Source organism: Aspergillus steynii, assembly GCF_002849105.1.
Source record: "Aspergillus steynii IBT 23096 chromosome Unknown P170scaffold_5, whole genome shotgun sequence".
In the NCBI taxonomy this organism is placed as follows: Eukaryota; Fungi; Ascomycota; class Eurotiomycetes; order Eurotiales; family Aspergillaceae; genus Aspergillus; species Aspergillus steynii.
This window is the reverse complement of record NW_020194402.1, coordinates 2821761-2840668: the sequence shown is the minus strand read 5'-3', so window position 1 is coordinate 2840668 and position 18908 is coordinate 2821761. Positions and strand designations below refer to the sequence as shown.

The 18908-nt window shown below is 31.7% G+C and overlaps 2 protein-coding genes across 2 annotated transcripts; one reads left to right on the top strand and one right to left on the bottom strand.

The window, feature by feature from the left end:
- Positions 1-676: 676 nt before the first annotated feature.
- On the bottom strand, positions 677-2957 carry P170DRAFT_448111 (uncharacterized protein; the record flags this gene model as incomplete). Its single annotated transcript, XM_024850944.1, has 6 exons — positions 677-792; positions 970-1142; positions 1212-1558; positions 1619-1732; positions 1787-2724; positions 2801-2957. 6 exons carry the CDS (start codon positions 2955-2957, stop codon positions 677-679), a joined length of 1845 nt encoding a protein of 614 aa, XP_024703709.1.
- Positions 2958-6918: 3961 nt separating this feature from the next.
- On the top strand, positions 6919-7798 carry P170DRAFT_438054 (uncharacterized protein). The gene has a single exon (XM_024849501.1). It carries the CDS (start codon positions 6987-6989, stop codon positions 7455-7457), a length of 471 nt encoding a protein of 156 aa, XP_024703708.1. The 5' UTR covers positions 6919-6986; the 3' UTR covers positions 7458-7798.
- Positions 7799-18908: the final 11110 nt, after the last annotated feature.

Here is an 18908-nt window from a genome sequence, read left to right as displayed (position 1 = left end):
TCTATGCAGACCCGGATGCCACAGTTACTTCGTCAACTCCATATGGTGCTTCGTAAATCAGGATTATATACACTTGTAAATCATTTAAAATTTGTCGACATGCGCGATAGCTCGGTTTTAGCTCATTGTACTCCGTAGTTGTACCTAGACAAAGGGTCCAACATCACACTACTACAAATCGGATCCCTGCTATTACGAATCGGGCCATGCGCCACCGACAGTCAACCAACTTCCGGCCACTGCACAATATCCAGGTCATATTCTAGACTGGAACATAGGCAGATATTAATTATATAAGCGGATTTTGATAGGCACTCAGAAGTAAAGATGCTGCTGAACCATGATCGCAAGTCTTAAACAATCGGTGGTTATAACTGATATTGAAATAATGGAAGGAATGAATCAAATCAACAACTCGATATCTACAGTAGGGTAATGATTATCCTTATACAGGGGTAATCAGGTGACAGGTGGTCAGCGAGTTAAGCCATGAATCTCCGGAAGCCTCCACTATTTAATAGGATACTACAACACCTTATGCCTGAAAGGCAAAGGCAAAGGCAAAATTGCCATTTCTTGAGGAGGGCACTACCCGCGTTCAACACAATTTAATTCCTTGACAAGACGACATCAACACCTGGCAATCATCGAAGATCGATGTCGCAATGTCCCTGATTCAGTCTTGGTCTAACCCATTCTCCTTTATTATGTTGTCTGCCTCAATCAGTCTTTGGGCCTCGATCAGAGCGGCAATTCGACCGTTAATACTGAGATTGTTGTTGAAGTAGATATCTGGTCGGCGTGGATAACGGGTAATATCGAAACCGGGGACATTGCTGAGCTTTTTCCACAGAGTAACCAGGTTTGGTCCTTGGATAGTTGGATAATCAGCAGCAGGCATCCAATTTGTTCGCTTCTCGGTTTTTCTGCATTTGAGCACGGGAATAACAAATCTCGGTGGAGTATGACCGGTCCAACGTGCTTCAACAAGCCTTGTCTCCTGGCAGTTTCGGCAACTGACCTCAACTTCAGGTGGGAGGTCTCCGAGTTCTTCTGGGCGTAGCAGAAACCACTTGTCAAACTGGTCTAAGCGTTTCTCCTCCAGATCCTTTCGAGTGCAAGGCAAATGCTTTATTTTACCACTAAGAGGTAGCAGCATAGTTGTCTTCGCTTTGCAATCCTTTCTACCGCAGTTAGAATGGCCCATACACCAGAGAACATAACAGTTCGGGCGAGACTTTGCCCAGTAGGCAAAAGGATCATCCAGATATTCCTTGCGACAGCCAGAGCATTTACGTGCCACAGTATTATTGGGATACCCGCGGAGAATAAGTAGATTATCAACCTGGGGCTTTCTTGGGCGGGATATCATCCAACCATAAGCAGTTAGTACTGAAACTGCTAGAGTAAGAATGTCTAACGTTTCGGGTGTGCCTTGGCATTTCTGAAGAAGCTCAAAAGCTATCTTAAGATCAGCACGGCATGAGATTTCACGTTTATTGAATTTAAGGCCATCCTGTGCCTGTATGAATTCAATAAATGGGTCCGGAAGGCCCTCCTATTCCCAACAGTCCAACCCCTGGCTTTCTGTAGAGATATCATCAAAGTAGTCGAGAACTTCGCGAGGAGCGCTTCCGGAATAGGTTCCAACATTAGGATTTGAGATAAAAGCATCCAACAGTTCACCTAGATCATTCCAATAGTTGGCTATTTTCTGAAGGCGTAAATTCCTCTTCCTAATGTTAGGCAGGCCAGAAAAAAATCATGGTAGGATATTTCTTCTTACCAAGGCTGTATCGTCGACAATCTGTGGCAGATTAACAGATTCATTGATTTTACCAGGCTTGACTTTAGCCAGAAGCGTGAATACACTTTGAACCGATGATTTGTCTTCTTTTGTAGGGCGAATATGATGCGGTCTGTCTGTTGATGCTGATAAATCTACCGCAGGGAAGGCTTTCTTCAATTGAGCCACTGCTTGGCCTCGCCAGATACTTCTTTGATCACTAACTGTGCGCGGCACACAGAGGTTTCGAGCCAGACGAGGATCTAGCACGTAAAAGTTTGGCGGAATTTGAATTCCCCCTAAGCGGGCAGCAACAGTTAAAGCCTGGTCTTGAGATATGCCAAATCGATGACGCCAAGCTCGAGCCTTTTCTCTATTACTTTTGACATAGAGAAAGCGTTGAGGGTGTGCCACAAAGATAACAAACCGTTTCAACCTGTTTTGCGTTATTTCCATGTAAAGAACTACCCCTGCGAATTCCCCCCAAAGACGAAAAGGCTGCAGATGAATCTTCTTGAACATTCGTTCGCGCACATTAGCCCCCCAACATATTTCGATCTTAGCGTTCATTGCGTCTCTGAGAGCAAAAACGAATTGTTCATGAAGATCTAAAAGATCGTCAGGGTAAGTAGTTGCGCAGTGTTTACTTGCATCTCTTCGAGCGAGGTGGTCAAAAATCAGGCAATTGTTTTGAGTTGAAAATTCAGCATTATTTAGCTGTGAGATTGAGGGATTTGAAAGATCTTCGGTTTCTCCACAACAGGGGTCATCAACGCTGAACGTGGGGTTGAAAAGATGACATGCAACAGAAGCATTTAGCTCGCCACTAGGGCAAACCATATACTGTCTGGGGCGGGTGACACCCCGTGCCTCCCACCAGTTGCATTCTCGGTCTCGAAATTCTTCGTATGCCTCATTTAAACTCCACCCAGAGCGAGCTGTTTGGTCTTTTTTTTTGATTAGTAAAGGGGCGTGTTTACTAAGACCGCAAACTCGAGCTGAAAAGGGACTGACTGTAAGAATATTTTGTGTGATTCATCCAATTCGTCTCGAAAGCCCGAATCTGTGGAAGGATCGCACGAACATGAACAAGCTCCTGGCTGGATAAAGCCTGCTCTGGGTCTGGTAGCCACAGGTCACCAAATAGACGGAATTCTTCCTGGCCTGGCATCCTGACCGAGAGTGGAGACAGGTGATGATCGAGCGAATTGAACTTCGAGCAAATAACGATATTCTTGCGACGGCTGGAAAAATTCAGGATGGGGTCAAACAAGGAAAAAGAAGTTGACAATCCCCCCGAGGGCACATAGGAGGGAAGGAGGAATGGATGACATGCCTAGGTTAGTGAATAGAAACTGGTCTTCCAGTAATCTTAAGAGATGGTGGTGGCCTAAGGCTTCCACATCGCCCCAACAGTTAGCAGAAAGCAAAGATGATCGACCATAGACAATCAAGTCGCAAATTTCTTCCCGCTGTCCACCAGCACATACTTGTATCAGGAGGTCTTGGAATTGCACCCTCACTATAATATGCAATTCGCTTTTGGTTGCCAGGCTTGGATCACCAGGTTTTTTATTTACTGAGTAGCCTCCCCCCTCCAATTCCTGAGCCTACAAGCACTTTACAGCCCGTACCATCATTCCAGACTTTTCCCCGTAGCACCGTTACATGTATCTTAGTAAATAAAAAGCATTTCACAAAATATCATAGACAATGGTACAAGAAAGGCACAACAAGGACAACTAATTTTTGGATAGTGCGCAGTGCCATGAGCAGCCATATGTAGGGATGGTTCATTTCATATTACGTATGTGAGGGATTACCGATTTGGCAATGATTAATCCGAATTTCAAGATACCCTGGAACGAATGAGCTACTTTTACAGGAAGACAAGCGATTTTGTGCTCATGTAGGCATCTGAATTAGGGAGAAAACTTCGCATTTTATGAGCCTGAATAAACAGACAATAGGTAATACGGGCACCGATTCTCGGTTGTGTCCCTCAAGGATTCACAGTTCCTCAATGACTAGATCCTCCAACAACAGTGTGAAGTCTTACTGCATACACGTTTGAGCCACTGAGTACGGCAGAGTCTGATACACATTGTGAGACAAGAAACTAGCAAAGGGGATTAATGACCGAGGGCAAGCTTTCGCTGACAACCAGGCTTAGATCGTGGTATAACCAGCTTAGAATGACAGTTTCAGACTTGGATTATCAAAACAAAAGGAGATCATTCCAACCTAGACTTTTCCTAGATTTTTCATGAGGTTAGGATCCTTAGCGGTAGACGAATACAAGAAACTGACCTGTTTGTTGGCGAACCGAATTTCTTTCCCAAACGGGGATGTGCGAGACCAAGCGCACAAGTGTAAGTAGATAGTAGACGGGCCAATTGTCATAGAGCGTCTTTGGTCTTCAAAATCAAATTGGAAAACATTAGAGAAACGCGAGACGGTCGAGGGGCTACACACTTGACGTGAGGTACTACCTATGGCCTGCGTCTCCTGGTTCGTAGTGACAAACCGATTAAATGTGGTGTAAAGGACCTGTAGACCATTATGTTCCATTATAAGTCTTTCTTATAAAAATCATGGACATCAGAACACGATTTAAATAGAACCACGGCGAAACCTGCAACAAACGTTTGGACACCCACTAAGGCGGGAAACAGATCGCGAAAACCATCGAGCTGCTCGGAAGATAATAGAATTCGTAGATCAATGCCTGTCTTGAAAGGACATTTTCCCTCCAAAGCGATCGTATAATGAAAGTATGTGCATATTATTGAAGATCGGTATGATCTTCTGGATACGGGTGGATCTCTGCCTCCGGCTTTTGTGCCCGCATACGAGTTGTAAACAAGCAACACCTCAGGGCCATATTGTCGATGCGATACCTAAATCAGATTATGGTCTCGCAGAGCTGTGTGGAAAGTTCAGATCAACCGTTTATTGGATAGACTTGTCTCAAGAGTATGGACTGCTCGTATGGCAGCTGTTTCCGGGGGGCCCTATTATTGGGATCCTGTCCCTATTACTTATTAGTAACTCAAATATAACAACAAAATGGCGGAGAGAAGAGGTGATCTTACGAGTAATAGACCCAATCTTGAACTGTCGAAAATCAAAATCAAAGTTAAAACCACAGCTCCAGGCAGTTGACTGTTGCGGGACAAAGACCCAAGTCCTGGCATTTTGTAGCCATTATAGGTTGAAAGCCACTGATTCTGTCGGAACACGAAGAGGAACCCTGGCAGATGAGGGAGAAATGTAAATGGACTTGGTAGGATGCCGTGATGAGCAGCGAGGAAGAGGCACTTGGGAGAGAACACAACAATCGGAAGTGGCAATAATATAAATTTAAGTCCTCGCAAGAAAGTAAGATTCTACTTATGTTGCTGATTTATTCACAGGAATTGACTTATGATGACTTGTGTCTAGTGTTTTTGTTTCTGCTCAAAATAGACTGGTTTGATCAAATGGAAAAAGTAGCAGCCAGTTGTGAGTATTCATTCGTTTCCGGTGAAGAGGGAATGGATGCCTTGTATTCACAGCCATACGTGACTCTACATGTAGGCTATACTCTTATAATTCACTATCTAAAGGAACTCAAGCCAAATGAATGAGAAGCAGGGCTTCTAAACTAATATAAGTAATCTGTCATTGCCAAGCGTTTCCTTTATTTCTTCTCTCTCCCTCAACCCCTATCCTCATTATATTCTCACTAAATGGGCATTGCCTGAGATCGGAAAATGGCTTCCCACTGCGACCGAAACTGTCAGCACCAAAAGACCCGAGTTCTTGACGCATCTATATTGCCTAGAGAACTGCGAGATCTACATGAAGATCAAAGAAACCCCCGGAATCGACTGTTCCTTAATGTATTTCTCGCTTGAGTTAAAATGAAGGATCCAGCTAATAGAAGAAAATAGGAAGGACTTGTCCACATAAACCGCACTGTGGCACAGCCTGCGAAGAAATTATTGCAGCATGTAATCTACTGGGTCGATCCATCATTTTCATACCGAAAATCACCAGCGAATCTCCCCAAGACTTGGAACTGGGTAACGGAACTGGAATGCTATATGTCCAAGTATAATAAACCACGGACTGAGGTCCCAGACATCAAAAACCATATCCAAGCCTTCATGGCCAAAATGTGCCTCTACATCGAAAGAGAGCCCTTGTGGAGTGACCCAACCGTCACCGGCCAGCAGGTGTGCAGAGAGAATTCAGTATATGGTCATATAGTTAAGGTTATCGCTGACAAATAATATGCAGATGACCCCGCCGAGTGATAAGACGATGGTATCAAGAGATGGGATCGGATTGGATAGCATGGTACATTACATGCACAGGTTTGAACAAAAGAACTGGGCAGGGATTGTCAAGGTCGTTGTCAAAGAGGCCGGGCCCGTTTTAACGGGACCTTTTCCTGGCTTTAATGATTTCAAGGCCCTGGTAAGCTTTCCATGGTTCTTTTCTTTCAGAAGGTCATTCAAGCGATGTACTGATCAAAGAAAAATCCCTAACTGAATGAAAAACTTCGACCGTTTAACTCGTGGGGCTCGTTGAACTTGAAAGCGCAGTCGACTGAGAAGCCCAACGAAGGGAATTGATAGGAGGACTTTCATATTCAACGCTATTGCTATCTCCTGAGCTAAAAACACCTATGTGTGTCCTACGTGGATAGCTTCAAGTAAGTACGACCACAGGAGAACAGGGCTTCCCATCCGCTCAGTCGTACCTAAGCCTTACACAAGTCGGTTAGTAGTTGAGTGAGTGACTTCTAGGGAATTGGGTATTATACATTTACATTTACTATATATTTTCACTTATCAAGTTTCACGCCCGTACGATTTTACTTTTAGGCCTTGCACCTAAACTAGGTACCCAAAAGACCCAGGATCTTGACGTACCCCTCGTCATGAGAGTTTTTCCTTACAGATCCACCAGACTGGGTGAGAATTTCAGCATCTGAATGACACGGCGAAGACTTCGTTATGGGAACAGGGGGCGCCTAACTAGGCTTAGTGCATCGCGTGACCCACAGTGGAAAGTGGGCAGTCAATCCCGCTCAACTCCACAGAAGCGCAAGCATCTCAATACAAGCAATTTTATATCATTTTTCTGAGTAGCCCCTTCAGATGAGAACTGCTCTGCGCCTCGTTGCATTTTCAGTTTCTCGGCGTCAAAGATGGTTGACAATGACGGCCCGGTTCGGCTTACTCCATCAATGATCCCCAACTTTAACAACTTCGACGTCAAGGACTCTTCTTTTTTTCGTCAATGGCGTGAGCTGCCTTCACCAAAAGAAGTCAAGGCCCAAGCAGAATATCAGCATCGTGCGGGAGTTGGTCCAGACCCTAGGACAGATTACTCAATCCCTATACCGTATGTCAGACCACCGCCCGTGGTATTCGAAGACATGGGCCTATTAATTAAGTGGGGGCGCTATGTGGGAATTTCTGAGGCCTTGGTGCTCCTTGCTCTCGGCCGATTCCTCGAGGGTCATGTTCCTGTTCCTGAAGTATATGGGTGGCGCACAGACGGTGACGAAATTTTCATTTATATGGAATATGTTGGAACCTCCCACTACGTTGGCAGTAGGTTCCGGGAGTTGCATGGCTTATTCCGCGATACAGGTCATGTAACCATGGCTATATAAACCATAGTCTACCTTATATAGGTAAAGAGATCATCCAATTCTATTATTATTCTTTTTAAAATTTATTCCTAATAAGTTTTAAGCCTTCTGCTCTTTTAGAGCTATTTAATTACTTTTATTTTTTTTAATCTTTTATTATTTTAATAACCCCTAGCTATATATTATCTTATTCCTTCCTAGGCGTCTTAAAATAAGTTCTTTATTTAACTAGATTATTACCTCTGCGGTGGTCCTTCCTAAGGATTAAATCTATTATAGACCGCAGGATATATTTAAACTTGATCTTTCAAATCCTCCCATAATTAAGGGGTTAGAGCGAAAGCTCAAGAGTTATAAGAATTATAATATATAGTATAATAAAATATAAATTATTTTAAAACTGCTTTATTATTTCTAGTTATTTAATAATTTAATTCCTCGCCCCTTAATTAATAATACAGAGGACTTTAAAATCTGGCTTAAATACTTAGAATAAATAGTTTATTAGATTAAGTAGTAATTATTAAATAATATATTTAATTAAATTAAAATATTATCTGGCGTCTTTAAATACATTAATAAATTATAAAATAAATTATATTATTTTTATGTTAGCTCCGGTAATAAGAGATCTGAATTACTTTTTTTTAACACTATTTATTATAATAAAAATAAGTTTAATTTACTTACTACTTATATTAAGGGTTTTTAGTAAGTAATTAAAGTTTATTTAATTATTTATTATCTAATTACCCCCTGGATAGTGATCTTTATATTATTTAATAATATTTAAAATAAATTACCTGTTTTCTATAATCTAATCTATTATTCGCTAAAGGATAATATGGCCACTATAATAAAATAATCTTATTTTAAAAAGATCGCAAATAAGATAGTTTTTTTAATAAACTAGATTTTTAACTCTTCCTCTGCAGCACCTGCGGTAAAGAATAAAAAAAAAATCCTTTTACAAACACTTCTTTTATTAAGACTATATTTTTTTTATTTATTTATCCTCCCCGGAAGCCAGAGAATAATATGCGTAATTATATTTTTACTAAAAAATAGCAGAATTTTTTTAAAAATAAGAAAATAATTAATAAGATATATACTTATTATAAGATCTGTGGCTATAAAATAATAAATTATTTTTATTTTATATTTTATATTTATCCTAATAAATAATTACCTATAAAGAATATATAAGTATTTAAATAAAAAGATAGAACTTATTTAAAGAAAGCTCTAAAATCTAATAATCTATAGATAATTACTTTTTAATAAATTAAAAGTATATTTAATTTCTCCGGGCAGGTAGTCTTGTCTATTCTAGTTAATAAAAAAAATTAGATTATTAATAATAGCTCCGCGAATTATATAACTCCTGATCTATCCAGCTTTATAATTTATATAGAGTATAATCTAGATAATTCCCCCTATAGATTTTAAATATTTAAGAAATAAGATATAGTAGCTAAGGGATATAGTTTAGTAGCTATTTAACTTAATTAGTATAATAAAACTTATATTATATATAAAATCCCCGTATTTTATATCCCTGGCCTTAATTTTGGTCTTTTTATAATAAAATATATGAAAGAATTAATAAAAATATAATAGAATTAGTAAAATTAGATGCTTTATTATTAAAATATAAATAAAGTTTTTAGATTTTTTTATATAAAAAAAATCCTCTTTTTTTTTATAATTAATCTTCTGTATCGCCAGATTCTTAGTTATTTAGATATAATAATAAATATAATAACACTTTACCGCTACCTGGATTATACTAGGGATTTGAAGCTTAAATTAACTGTTATATTAGATCTAAAAACTATTATTAAAGGGTTAAAGGGAATATATAAAGTTTATAAAAAGATAAAAACTAAAAAGATTATTTTTTATACTCCCCGATCTAATAATTCAGAAAGTTTATCCGAACTTTGGTATACGGATGTTTAAATAATTAAACTAACTAGATACAATAGTTTTAAATATTATTTAGTTATAATTAATGCCTTGACAAATTACACAGAGGTCTATATATTATATATAAAAATAGTTATATTTATAGAAATAATTTTTTTTAATAAAACCTATTAGGTTCAGGTTTATTATTATATTTAATAATAGTAGATTAATAATAGCAGGGAGTTTTATAAATTTTAAAAATAGATTAAAAATAAAAATATCTAGATTAATATTATGCCTCTCCGGACCCCTGAATTAAATAAACAAAATAAATAAATAAATAACTATATTAATTAAACTGCTTATATAATAATAATTAATTCTAGCTTTTTTATCTAACTCTGGCTTTTTATAATAAAGACAGCTTGCTGTATTATTAATTGTCTTATTTTTTATAGGGATTTAAAAAGTCTTATTTAGAAATAGTGTAAATTTTATAAGATTTTTAATCAGAATTTTTCTTTTAATTATTTAAAGATTTTTAATTATAAAATATATATTTATATTCCTGCTGAGAATTATATCCGGTCAGAAAAAATAGCGCCTAAAGCTAGGGTTAATTATTTAGTTAGATATAAAAATAATTATAACTATATTTATATAGTTTAGTATCCTACAGATAATAAGATCTACAGGTTAGAGAGTATTATTTTTAGTAAAAGTAATTTATATAGCTTGGACTATAATAATAACACCCTAGTAGTATCCTAAATAGATCTTAATAAATTACTTAAATCTAAAAAAAATACAGCAGTTAAATATCCAGGAATTCTTATTTAGATAAATCCTAAAATAATTCTGGATATATTATCTATTTAGGGTAGAGTAATCACAGTTTCTTAAATCTTTATACCTAGTCCTTCCTAATAAATAATTAGTTCGGTCCCTGAGATTAATCCCATCCCTATAGATTTAATTATAAAAACCCTAGAGTATAATAATAATAATTATATTATAATAATCTATAATATGATTATCTCCCCGGTTTTATTCTAAAGCATAGTTTTTAATTTTTTTTTTATAAGCTAGTTCTCTAGCTAAAAAAAAATCTATAAAATCTTTTATATTTTTTACATAGTTATCCACAAGATTAACAAAGGGGCAGAAAAAAGAAAACCTTAATATAATAGATTTTTTAAAGATTAGGTTCTCAGAGGATGTTTTACTAGCTTTTTTATTTATAAATTTAAATCTTCCTAACTCTAAGATTAAGGCTTATAAAGTTTTTGTTTTATTAATTTTTAAAAAGGTATTAAATTCTTTATTTACTTTTAAATAGCTAGCTATAATAAAGGTTAAATATAATAAATTATATTATAAAGGCATCTTTGAATTTATCTCTAGAACTAAATAAAAAGGATCCAGAATTCTTTATAAGAAATAGGTTTATAATATTAAAAAAAATAAAAAAAATATTATTCTCTATTTTAAAGCTAAATAGGTGGCTTGCGGTAATATACAGAGAATTAGAGTTAATTTTAACTTAGCTTATATACTAGTTATCTCTAATATTACAGTTAAAATAACCCTAACTACTATATTAATTTATAGTCTTAAATAAAAGTAGTTTAATATTATTACTATCTTTCTGTATTCCGAAATAGACTAGAAGAATATTTATATAATTTAATTAATAGGATTTAAGATTAAAGATAAGTATTTTTATTATTTATATAAAATAATTTATAAATTATATCAGGCAGGCCATCTCTAGAATAATATAGTAAATAAAAAGTTAAAATCTATAGGATTTTATTCTCTCACAGAGGACCCTTACCTCTATTTTTATTCTATAAATAATTTAATTAAAATTATTATTATTTATATTAATAACTTTATTATAGCAGCAAAAATAATATCTGAAATTAATATATTTTATAATAATTTTTTCTTATTATTTAAAAGTAAGTATTTAAAAAAATCTACCAGATTTCTTAGCAGCTCTATTAAGCAGGACTAAAAGAAAAGAACTATTACTATCTTCCAGAATATCTTTATGGATATTATTTTTAATTATATAAATATAACCGGGTCTAGCAGAAATCTTATTCTTATATTTTTTTTATATAAAAAAACTATAATTTCCTTTATACCCTCTAATAAAGTCTCCGGATCAGATTATCTTTTAAAAATAGGTTTATTAAATTAGCTATTAACTAGGACTTATTCTAATATCATCTATTATTTTATATATCTTTAAAAGCAGGCGGTAAATCTATCTATAATTAACTATAAGATATATAAGTCTATATATTAATATATTAACAGGAATCAGTATAATCTGGTACTAGGCCTTAATTATACCCGGGGTATAAAAGTTTATATTAATATTACTTATTAGGATTATTTAGATAATAAATCTTTTAAAGGATATATTATTTTTTATATAAGATTTTTTATTTTTTAGTCCGCGAAGAAGCAGATTATAATAATCTTATCTTCTATTATTACTGAGTTAATTACGTATAAGGTTGAATACCTTGGTGCCTTAAGGGTAAGGCAGCGTGAAAGTAATTGGCTAGGGATATTAAACATATAGTATATTCTGCTTAAGATATTGTTACTGGGATTCAGGAGAACCCCCGCGAGAATATATTTTTATTATATATTCCTTAGGCTATAACTAAGCACCTGTTTTGATTAAATATTCTTAGAAGGATCTTATATAGATCTTTATAATTATTTTTTTTTTAAAGGCCTTAATCTCCAAGGCATCTTATAAGATTAACTAGTTAATATTATTAAGCTTTGTGAGATTATTTTTCTCACGAAGGCTACTATCTTATAAGATTATTATACTGCATAGACCCCCTCTGTGAATATAGCTATTAATTAATCTTTTTTATCCTGCTGGGACTTTTTATTTAATAGTTTTTAAATATTAATACTTAATTTGCCTTTTTTTATAATCTTATAAAAAATACTATCTTATGAGTTATTTTTTTTTAGGTTTATAAGTATTAACTGTCTCGCGAACCCCTAGTATAGTATAATATAAATAATCCTCGCGAAGGTATATTCTGCCTAGAATGCCTTGTTTATAAAATCTATTATAATTAGTTTTATAGTTTTTTATAAATATATCTTATATATATTATAGACCTGTCTCGTGAGATTACTCCTCTACTTAAAATATCTTATTTATAAAATCTATTATAATTAGTTTTTTAGTCTTCTCGCGAAGCTGGCCTTCTTATTATAAAAATTTAACTGATATAATTATCCTAATTTATTCGCGAGCTTAATATCTATTTAAAATATTTTATTTACAAAATCTATTATAGTTAGTTTAATTTATCTCTAATAGATCTTATAAAGTATCTCTGTAAAATACCTGTAAAAATCTTTTATTACTAAAAAAACTCTCTTTAAAAAAAAATAGTTATAAAAAAAAAAGTTACTTTAATCTTCTTTTTTGTGGTCTATATAATATTAGTAGCTCGCAAACTTATTAGACTTAGGTTTATTATTACAAAATTTATTATATTTTATTATAGCTACTTTTACTATCTAGTCCCGCGAGGCCTTTTCTAAATTAAGTATTATTATATTATATTTTTTATATTTACTGCTGAACCCCTAATTCTGTATTATAAAAAGATTTTTTTTATAATTTTTTTTTCTAATAATCATTATTTTTAGTAAATTAACCCTTAAAAGTTAAACATATTTTATAAGATATAATATATAAGATCTATTTTATTTTAATCTTATCTTACTTTCTGTATTATAAGAATTTATTTTTTATTTTATTTTTTATATTATAAAACTTTACTCCTATCTTATTTTCTATATCACGGGACTTTTTATTTTAGATTAGATTATTAATTTTTAAATTTATTTATAGGCTTCCTGCATATAGTAAATTATAATACTATATTTATTATTAAAATTTCTTAAAAATATTAGTATTATTACTATGCCCCCCCTCCTATTCTTTAAAAAAAAATTTTTTTTTAGAAAAACTCTCTTTTTATAGGTTACTGTCCCCCCCTGCCTTAAAAATAAGTCTGGGGAGCCCTAGTTTCTGTATTAGTACTTATAATTTTTTATAGATAGTATATATTAGCTAAGTTAGTTTTTAGTTTAACTATATAGGCAACTTATAAAATTTTTTTAATTATATCTTTTATATTAGCCGGTCTCTCCGGCACAACAGTCTTTATCTCGCGTATACTATACCGGCTGCAGATAAATATATTTTTTATTATAATCTTTTAATAGTTATTTACTGCCTGCTGCCCCGCTAAATTACTTTTAATCTGAATTAGCTAATCTAGCTAATTAATCTAATTAGACTGTTTATAACCTAACTTTCTTATTAACTTTATATAACTAGACCCGCGCCTCTCTAAAGCCTAGTTAGCAAAGAGGCTTAGAATAAAGCCCTGGCGCTACTAGTAAACTATATTATATAAGATATAGTCTATATAATTAAACTACTTATATAAAAATTATATCTTTTATAAATATTTATTTTTATTCTTAGTTTTTCTCCCTGGTCAGGCCTGGAGAACCTAACTATTTATAAATAATAGTAGATTTAGCAGCCGGTACAGAAACTCTTTTTATACTAAAGAAAAATTTTATTTATCCGGCTTGCCCTGCGTGTCCAGTACCGCGAGAGCTATTTTATAATTTATACTGGGGTGCAGCCTTCTGTTAAATATAATTATAAATAATATAATTTTTCCTGGGATATTATATTTTAGGGTTTTTATATTTCTGGCGGGATTAAGTAGAAATATAATAACTATTTATATTATAGTATTATTTATTTATTCGCGAGTAGATAAATATTGCTAGATAATAATTATTTTATTATAATATATTATTATATCTCTAGTAGTATTCTGCTCTTTAGATATATAAGATAGTTAAGGCCTTAATACTAATAAAATAGATTTATATTATTAGAATTTCTGTTATTTTTCTTTTAGAGAAAGGTTTTTTTATTTTTTAATATAAGAATAGTTTTTTTTTATTTATAAACTGTTTATACAGGTCTAAATAATATAGGTTTATAATAGATTCCCAGATTATATCTTTCTCGCGAGGATATTCTTTTTATTAAACTAAGAATTCTTTTATTTTATTTTAGGTCCTTTCTACTTAAAGCTCTTTTATATAATATTTTTAGAATTTTTTATTTTAGTAAGCTATAAAAAATTACTCTGTGGACCTTACTCCTGGTATCTTTTAATACTTGTGTAATAAAAATATATAAAATATATTATACACCCTAACCTCTACAGAGAGTTCTAATTAGTAGGCTTATTTCCTAATTCTCTCTATTATATATAATAGCCCTATATTTAGTTAATTAAGCTTCTTATTTAGCTATAGGCTTTATTAATTTTTTAAGAATAACTAGAGTAATTAATTTTTAATAAATATTTTTACTTACTTCTTCCGGTTATAGTACTAGGCCTAATATTTATAAGTATATTCTAATAATTTTTTAGTTATCTTATAAACTTTTTTAATTCGCAAGACTTACTTTTATATTAACTTTTTTATCTTTAGACTTTTTTGCGAGTCTAGGGTGATTATTTTAGAATATTCTTTAATTAATATATAAAAAAGTAATACCTGGGTTAAGCTTTATTAAATATTATTATACACGAACTCTATAAAAGAAAGATAATTAATTTAATTATTGTCAGATGAAATGCTAACGCGGGCTTATAACTTTCAGATGGGGTAGGTAGGTCACGTGGGTTGAATAGAAATTTCAAATGGCTAGATAGAATAAAGGAAATCGATCAGTCATATGAAGTAAACAGTTCACCTGGACCACCTAGATCTGAAATAGATAGAACAGAGGTCCTACCATTCGCTATGCATGGAGATAGGTGAAATTGATTAATAAATGAATGAATCAATAAGTAAATTAAATAAATGAAATCAACTTGTCAAATTGAAACGGTAAAATCAACTTGATGAAAAGAATGAATTAATACAGGTCATTAACTGCATATTTATAGATAATTGAATCAGGGCTAATTCAATCTGGCCCTAAGCAGATATTGCAAACATGAAATCATCAGATCCTTCTAGGCCTTCACCTGTAAATTATATTATTAATCTAGGCCTTCAAGATCAACCTCATAGATCATTATTAGATTAATTTAGATGATTAAATGATCAAGATTTCATGATCAGAATAATTAGAACAATCGAGATTCAACACATAAATCATAATGAAATTATTTAAATAATATCAGAATGACCAGGGTAGCAATATTCACTTTATGGCTTATAAAATGAATAGGCAAGACATTCTGGACCCTTTGTATTGATCATCTGAACAAAGCCATTGACTGCAGTAGTTAAAATAAACTTTTAATTTCCTAAATAAGAAATTCATCGAATTATGTTTTCTGACTTCCATAGGATTCTAGCAACCGGTGATTTCCTAATGAGGAAGGTATGCTAGTCCAAAATAGGAAACTCTTCAGAAAATTTTCTTTTTTCATTTTCCGCTCACATTGAGCTCAGTTTCACCTCACTTTTCCCATACAATTTGGTGGTGGAAGTGAGAGTTCAATAAAGTGAAAGTAAAGTTGTAGTGAATTTTGAATAATTTTGGTTGTGGGGCTAAATCAGGTGATTCTGATGAATCAGATGATGTCAGGTGACCCCAATTGACAATTATTTTAATCAAAATTAATATATACCCACAAGTATTATTCTAATATATTATTTGACTGCTCTGTCTGGCTATCTGTTTAAGAATAGTATATAATATTTAACCCTTACTTAATTCGCAAATAGTATATAAATTTAGACCAGAAGCCCTTTATAAATATTAACTTATAATTAATAATTATTTTTACAGATATATTATAAAGTCTGAAGATCTTATAAATTAATATTTATATTAATTTTTTTCCACGAATTATTTTTTTTGTAGAAATAAAATATACTATTTTAGTAAATTAGTCTATAAATACTAATATATAATTAAAAAAGACTTATAAATTATTTATTATAAGCAGGCTCGCGGGAAAGTCTATAATAAAATTTATTATTATTTATTCCCAGACTTTCCTGGGAACTAATAGTAATTCTAATAATTTATATTATTTTCTGCGAATCTTCTGGCCTCTCTAACACTCTCTATAAGCTATATAATATTCTTTAATAAATATTACTATTTATGGCTAGTAGAACCTCCGCGAGACTAACTTATTAGTTTTTCGTGAGGTAAAGTGCCCAGCAAATAGGTTATTATAAAGCTTTACTAGAATAACTAATCTTAATTTTAAATTATCCGGGATATAAAACTTATTCTTCTAATATAGCTAATTTCCGTAAGACTTTTATTTTATTAATTTATTTTTTTTCTCGCCTTTATAATAGATAAACTCTTTAGGCTTTATAAGCCTTTAGTAGATTTTTTACATAAAGATATTTATTTAAAGTAACTAGGGAATCTTTTTTAATAATTTTTTTAAAAGATTTTTTTAATAAAATCTTTTCTCGCGAGTAATTTTTATAATTTATATTTATGCCTTAGCCTGGTCAGCTATAGTAGTTTTTTTTATAAAGATTTTTTTTATAATTACTTACTCTACCCCTAGATTTAGAAGATTTATAAGCTGCTGGGAAACTTTAGTATTAAGTTTTTATATATTTTTTTAATAGGCAGATTTTTTATAATTAGATTTTTATAAAAGTATATTTACTAGATTCTTTTTTCCTAGATAATATTTTAAAATAAAGGAAAAACTTACAAGCCTTTATATTTATTGCACCTATTTTTATAATAGTTCTTTTATAACAAAGTAATATAGTATATTATAGTTTATAAAAACCTTAATAGAATATTTTACCCCCTTCAGGTAATGTCTTGTCAGACGTCGAAGGTAGGCTAGGATCGAATAGGAAGGTAGTAGTCACCTGATCCTAGAACAGTACCTTATAAAATGATAGTTCAAAGGTTTCTATTATTCGACTTTAATTGAATTGATAAGAAAGAGTGAAATTGATTAATAAATAAATGAATCAATAAGTAAATTAAATAGATGTGATCAACTTGTCAAATTAAAACAGTAAAATCAACTTGTCAGAAAGAATAAAAATATAGAAGGGATTGTCTACATATTTATAAACATTTAAAATAAATCAAACATTACAAATATAAAAGAATAAACTTTTAATTTCTAAATTAGAAAATAGATAATAACTGGTTTTTTAATTATTATATGATTCTTGCGATCAGATATTTCCTAAATAGGAAATAGTTAGGTATTCCTTAATTAAGAAGTAGTCAGATGTTTTCTAATTTAAGTATTTCCTAATTAGGAAGTATTCAAGTATTTCCTAAATAGGAAGATAAGCTAGTCTAAAATAAGAAATTCTTCAGAAATCTGATCTTTTTAATTTTTGCTTACTTTGAGCTCAGTTTGATCTTACTTTTCCTATATAATTTAGTGGTGGAAGTAAGAGTTTAATAAAGTGAAAGTAAAGTTATAGTAAATTTCGATTATAGGAGTAAATCAGGTAATTCTGGTAAATTATGTAATATTAAATAACCCTATTTAATACACCCCTTCAGTTTAAATCAATAAAGTATTAATTAGAACTGCAGAATTTTGAATGGTTTCTTTTTATTTAATAAAATATTAAATATTAACCATATTTAATTATTTAGTAAATTTTATGTATTCCTGCTTAGTCAGGTATTTAGTAAGACTATCTGTAATTATTTAGTCTGTAGAAACCCATTTTAATTAAATAGATTTCCTTTTGATTTCTTGCCTGAGCCAATGGTTACTAATATCTATATATTTTAATTTAATTTTATAAATTAAATTAGGCTTAGTAAGCAGGTTAATTATTTAACAATTATTATAATAAATATATAGCTTTTCTTCAGGATTAAACCCTATAATAATAAATAAGTATTTCTATTATAGAAAGTGTTTACTAGCCGTAGTTAGGGCTAATAATTCCGCTTTAGTAGTAGATAGGGTTATCATTTTTTGCTTTCTTACTGACTAATTAATAATACTATTAAATAAATAATATGTAAAACTTTTAGATGATTTTCTTTGGTTTAAATCTACATAAGCTGTATTACTAGCTATTTTAAAAATTAGTAGTGAATTTAATAATTTTAATTAATCTATTAAATCAAGACTATATTAAATTAAATTAAATCAGGTTTTATAAATAAATAAAATCAGGTGATTTACAGCATTTATATAATTAGAATAAGATTTGGCCATATATTCTGCAAGGATTTCGTAACTTTTTGTAATATCTGGTTTAAAAATAACTGTAGGGTAGAGAATTAAGCTAATTTTTTACTAATAAATTATATAATAGGGCTTAATAAATGGCTTCCCTATTAATTTGTTTAAATTATCTGATGGTAAGAGTATTTTAGGTGAACTTTGATTAGCTAATCTAAAGCAGTGAGTAACTTTTTTAATATAATCTGCTTAATTAAGCCAAATTGTTTAATTCTGCCGGTTTTAAATAATTATTATA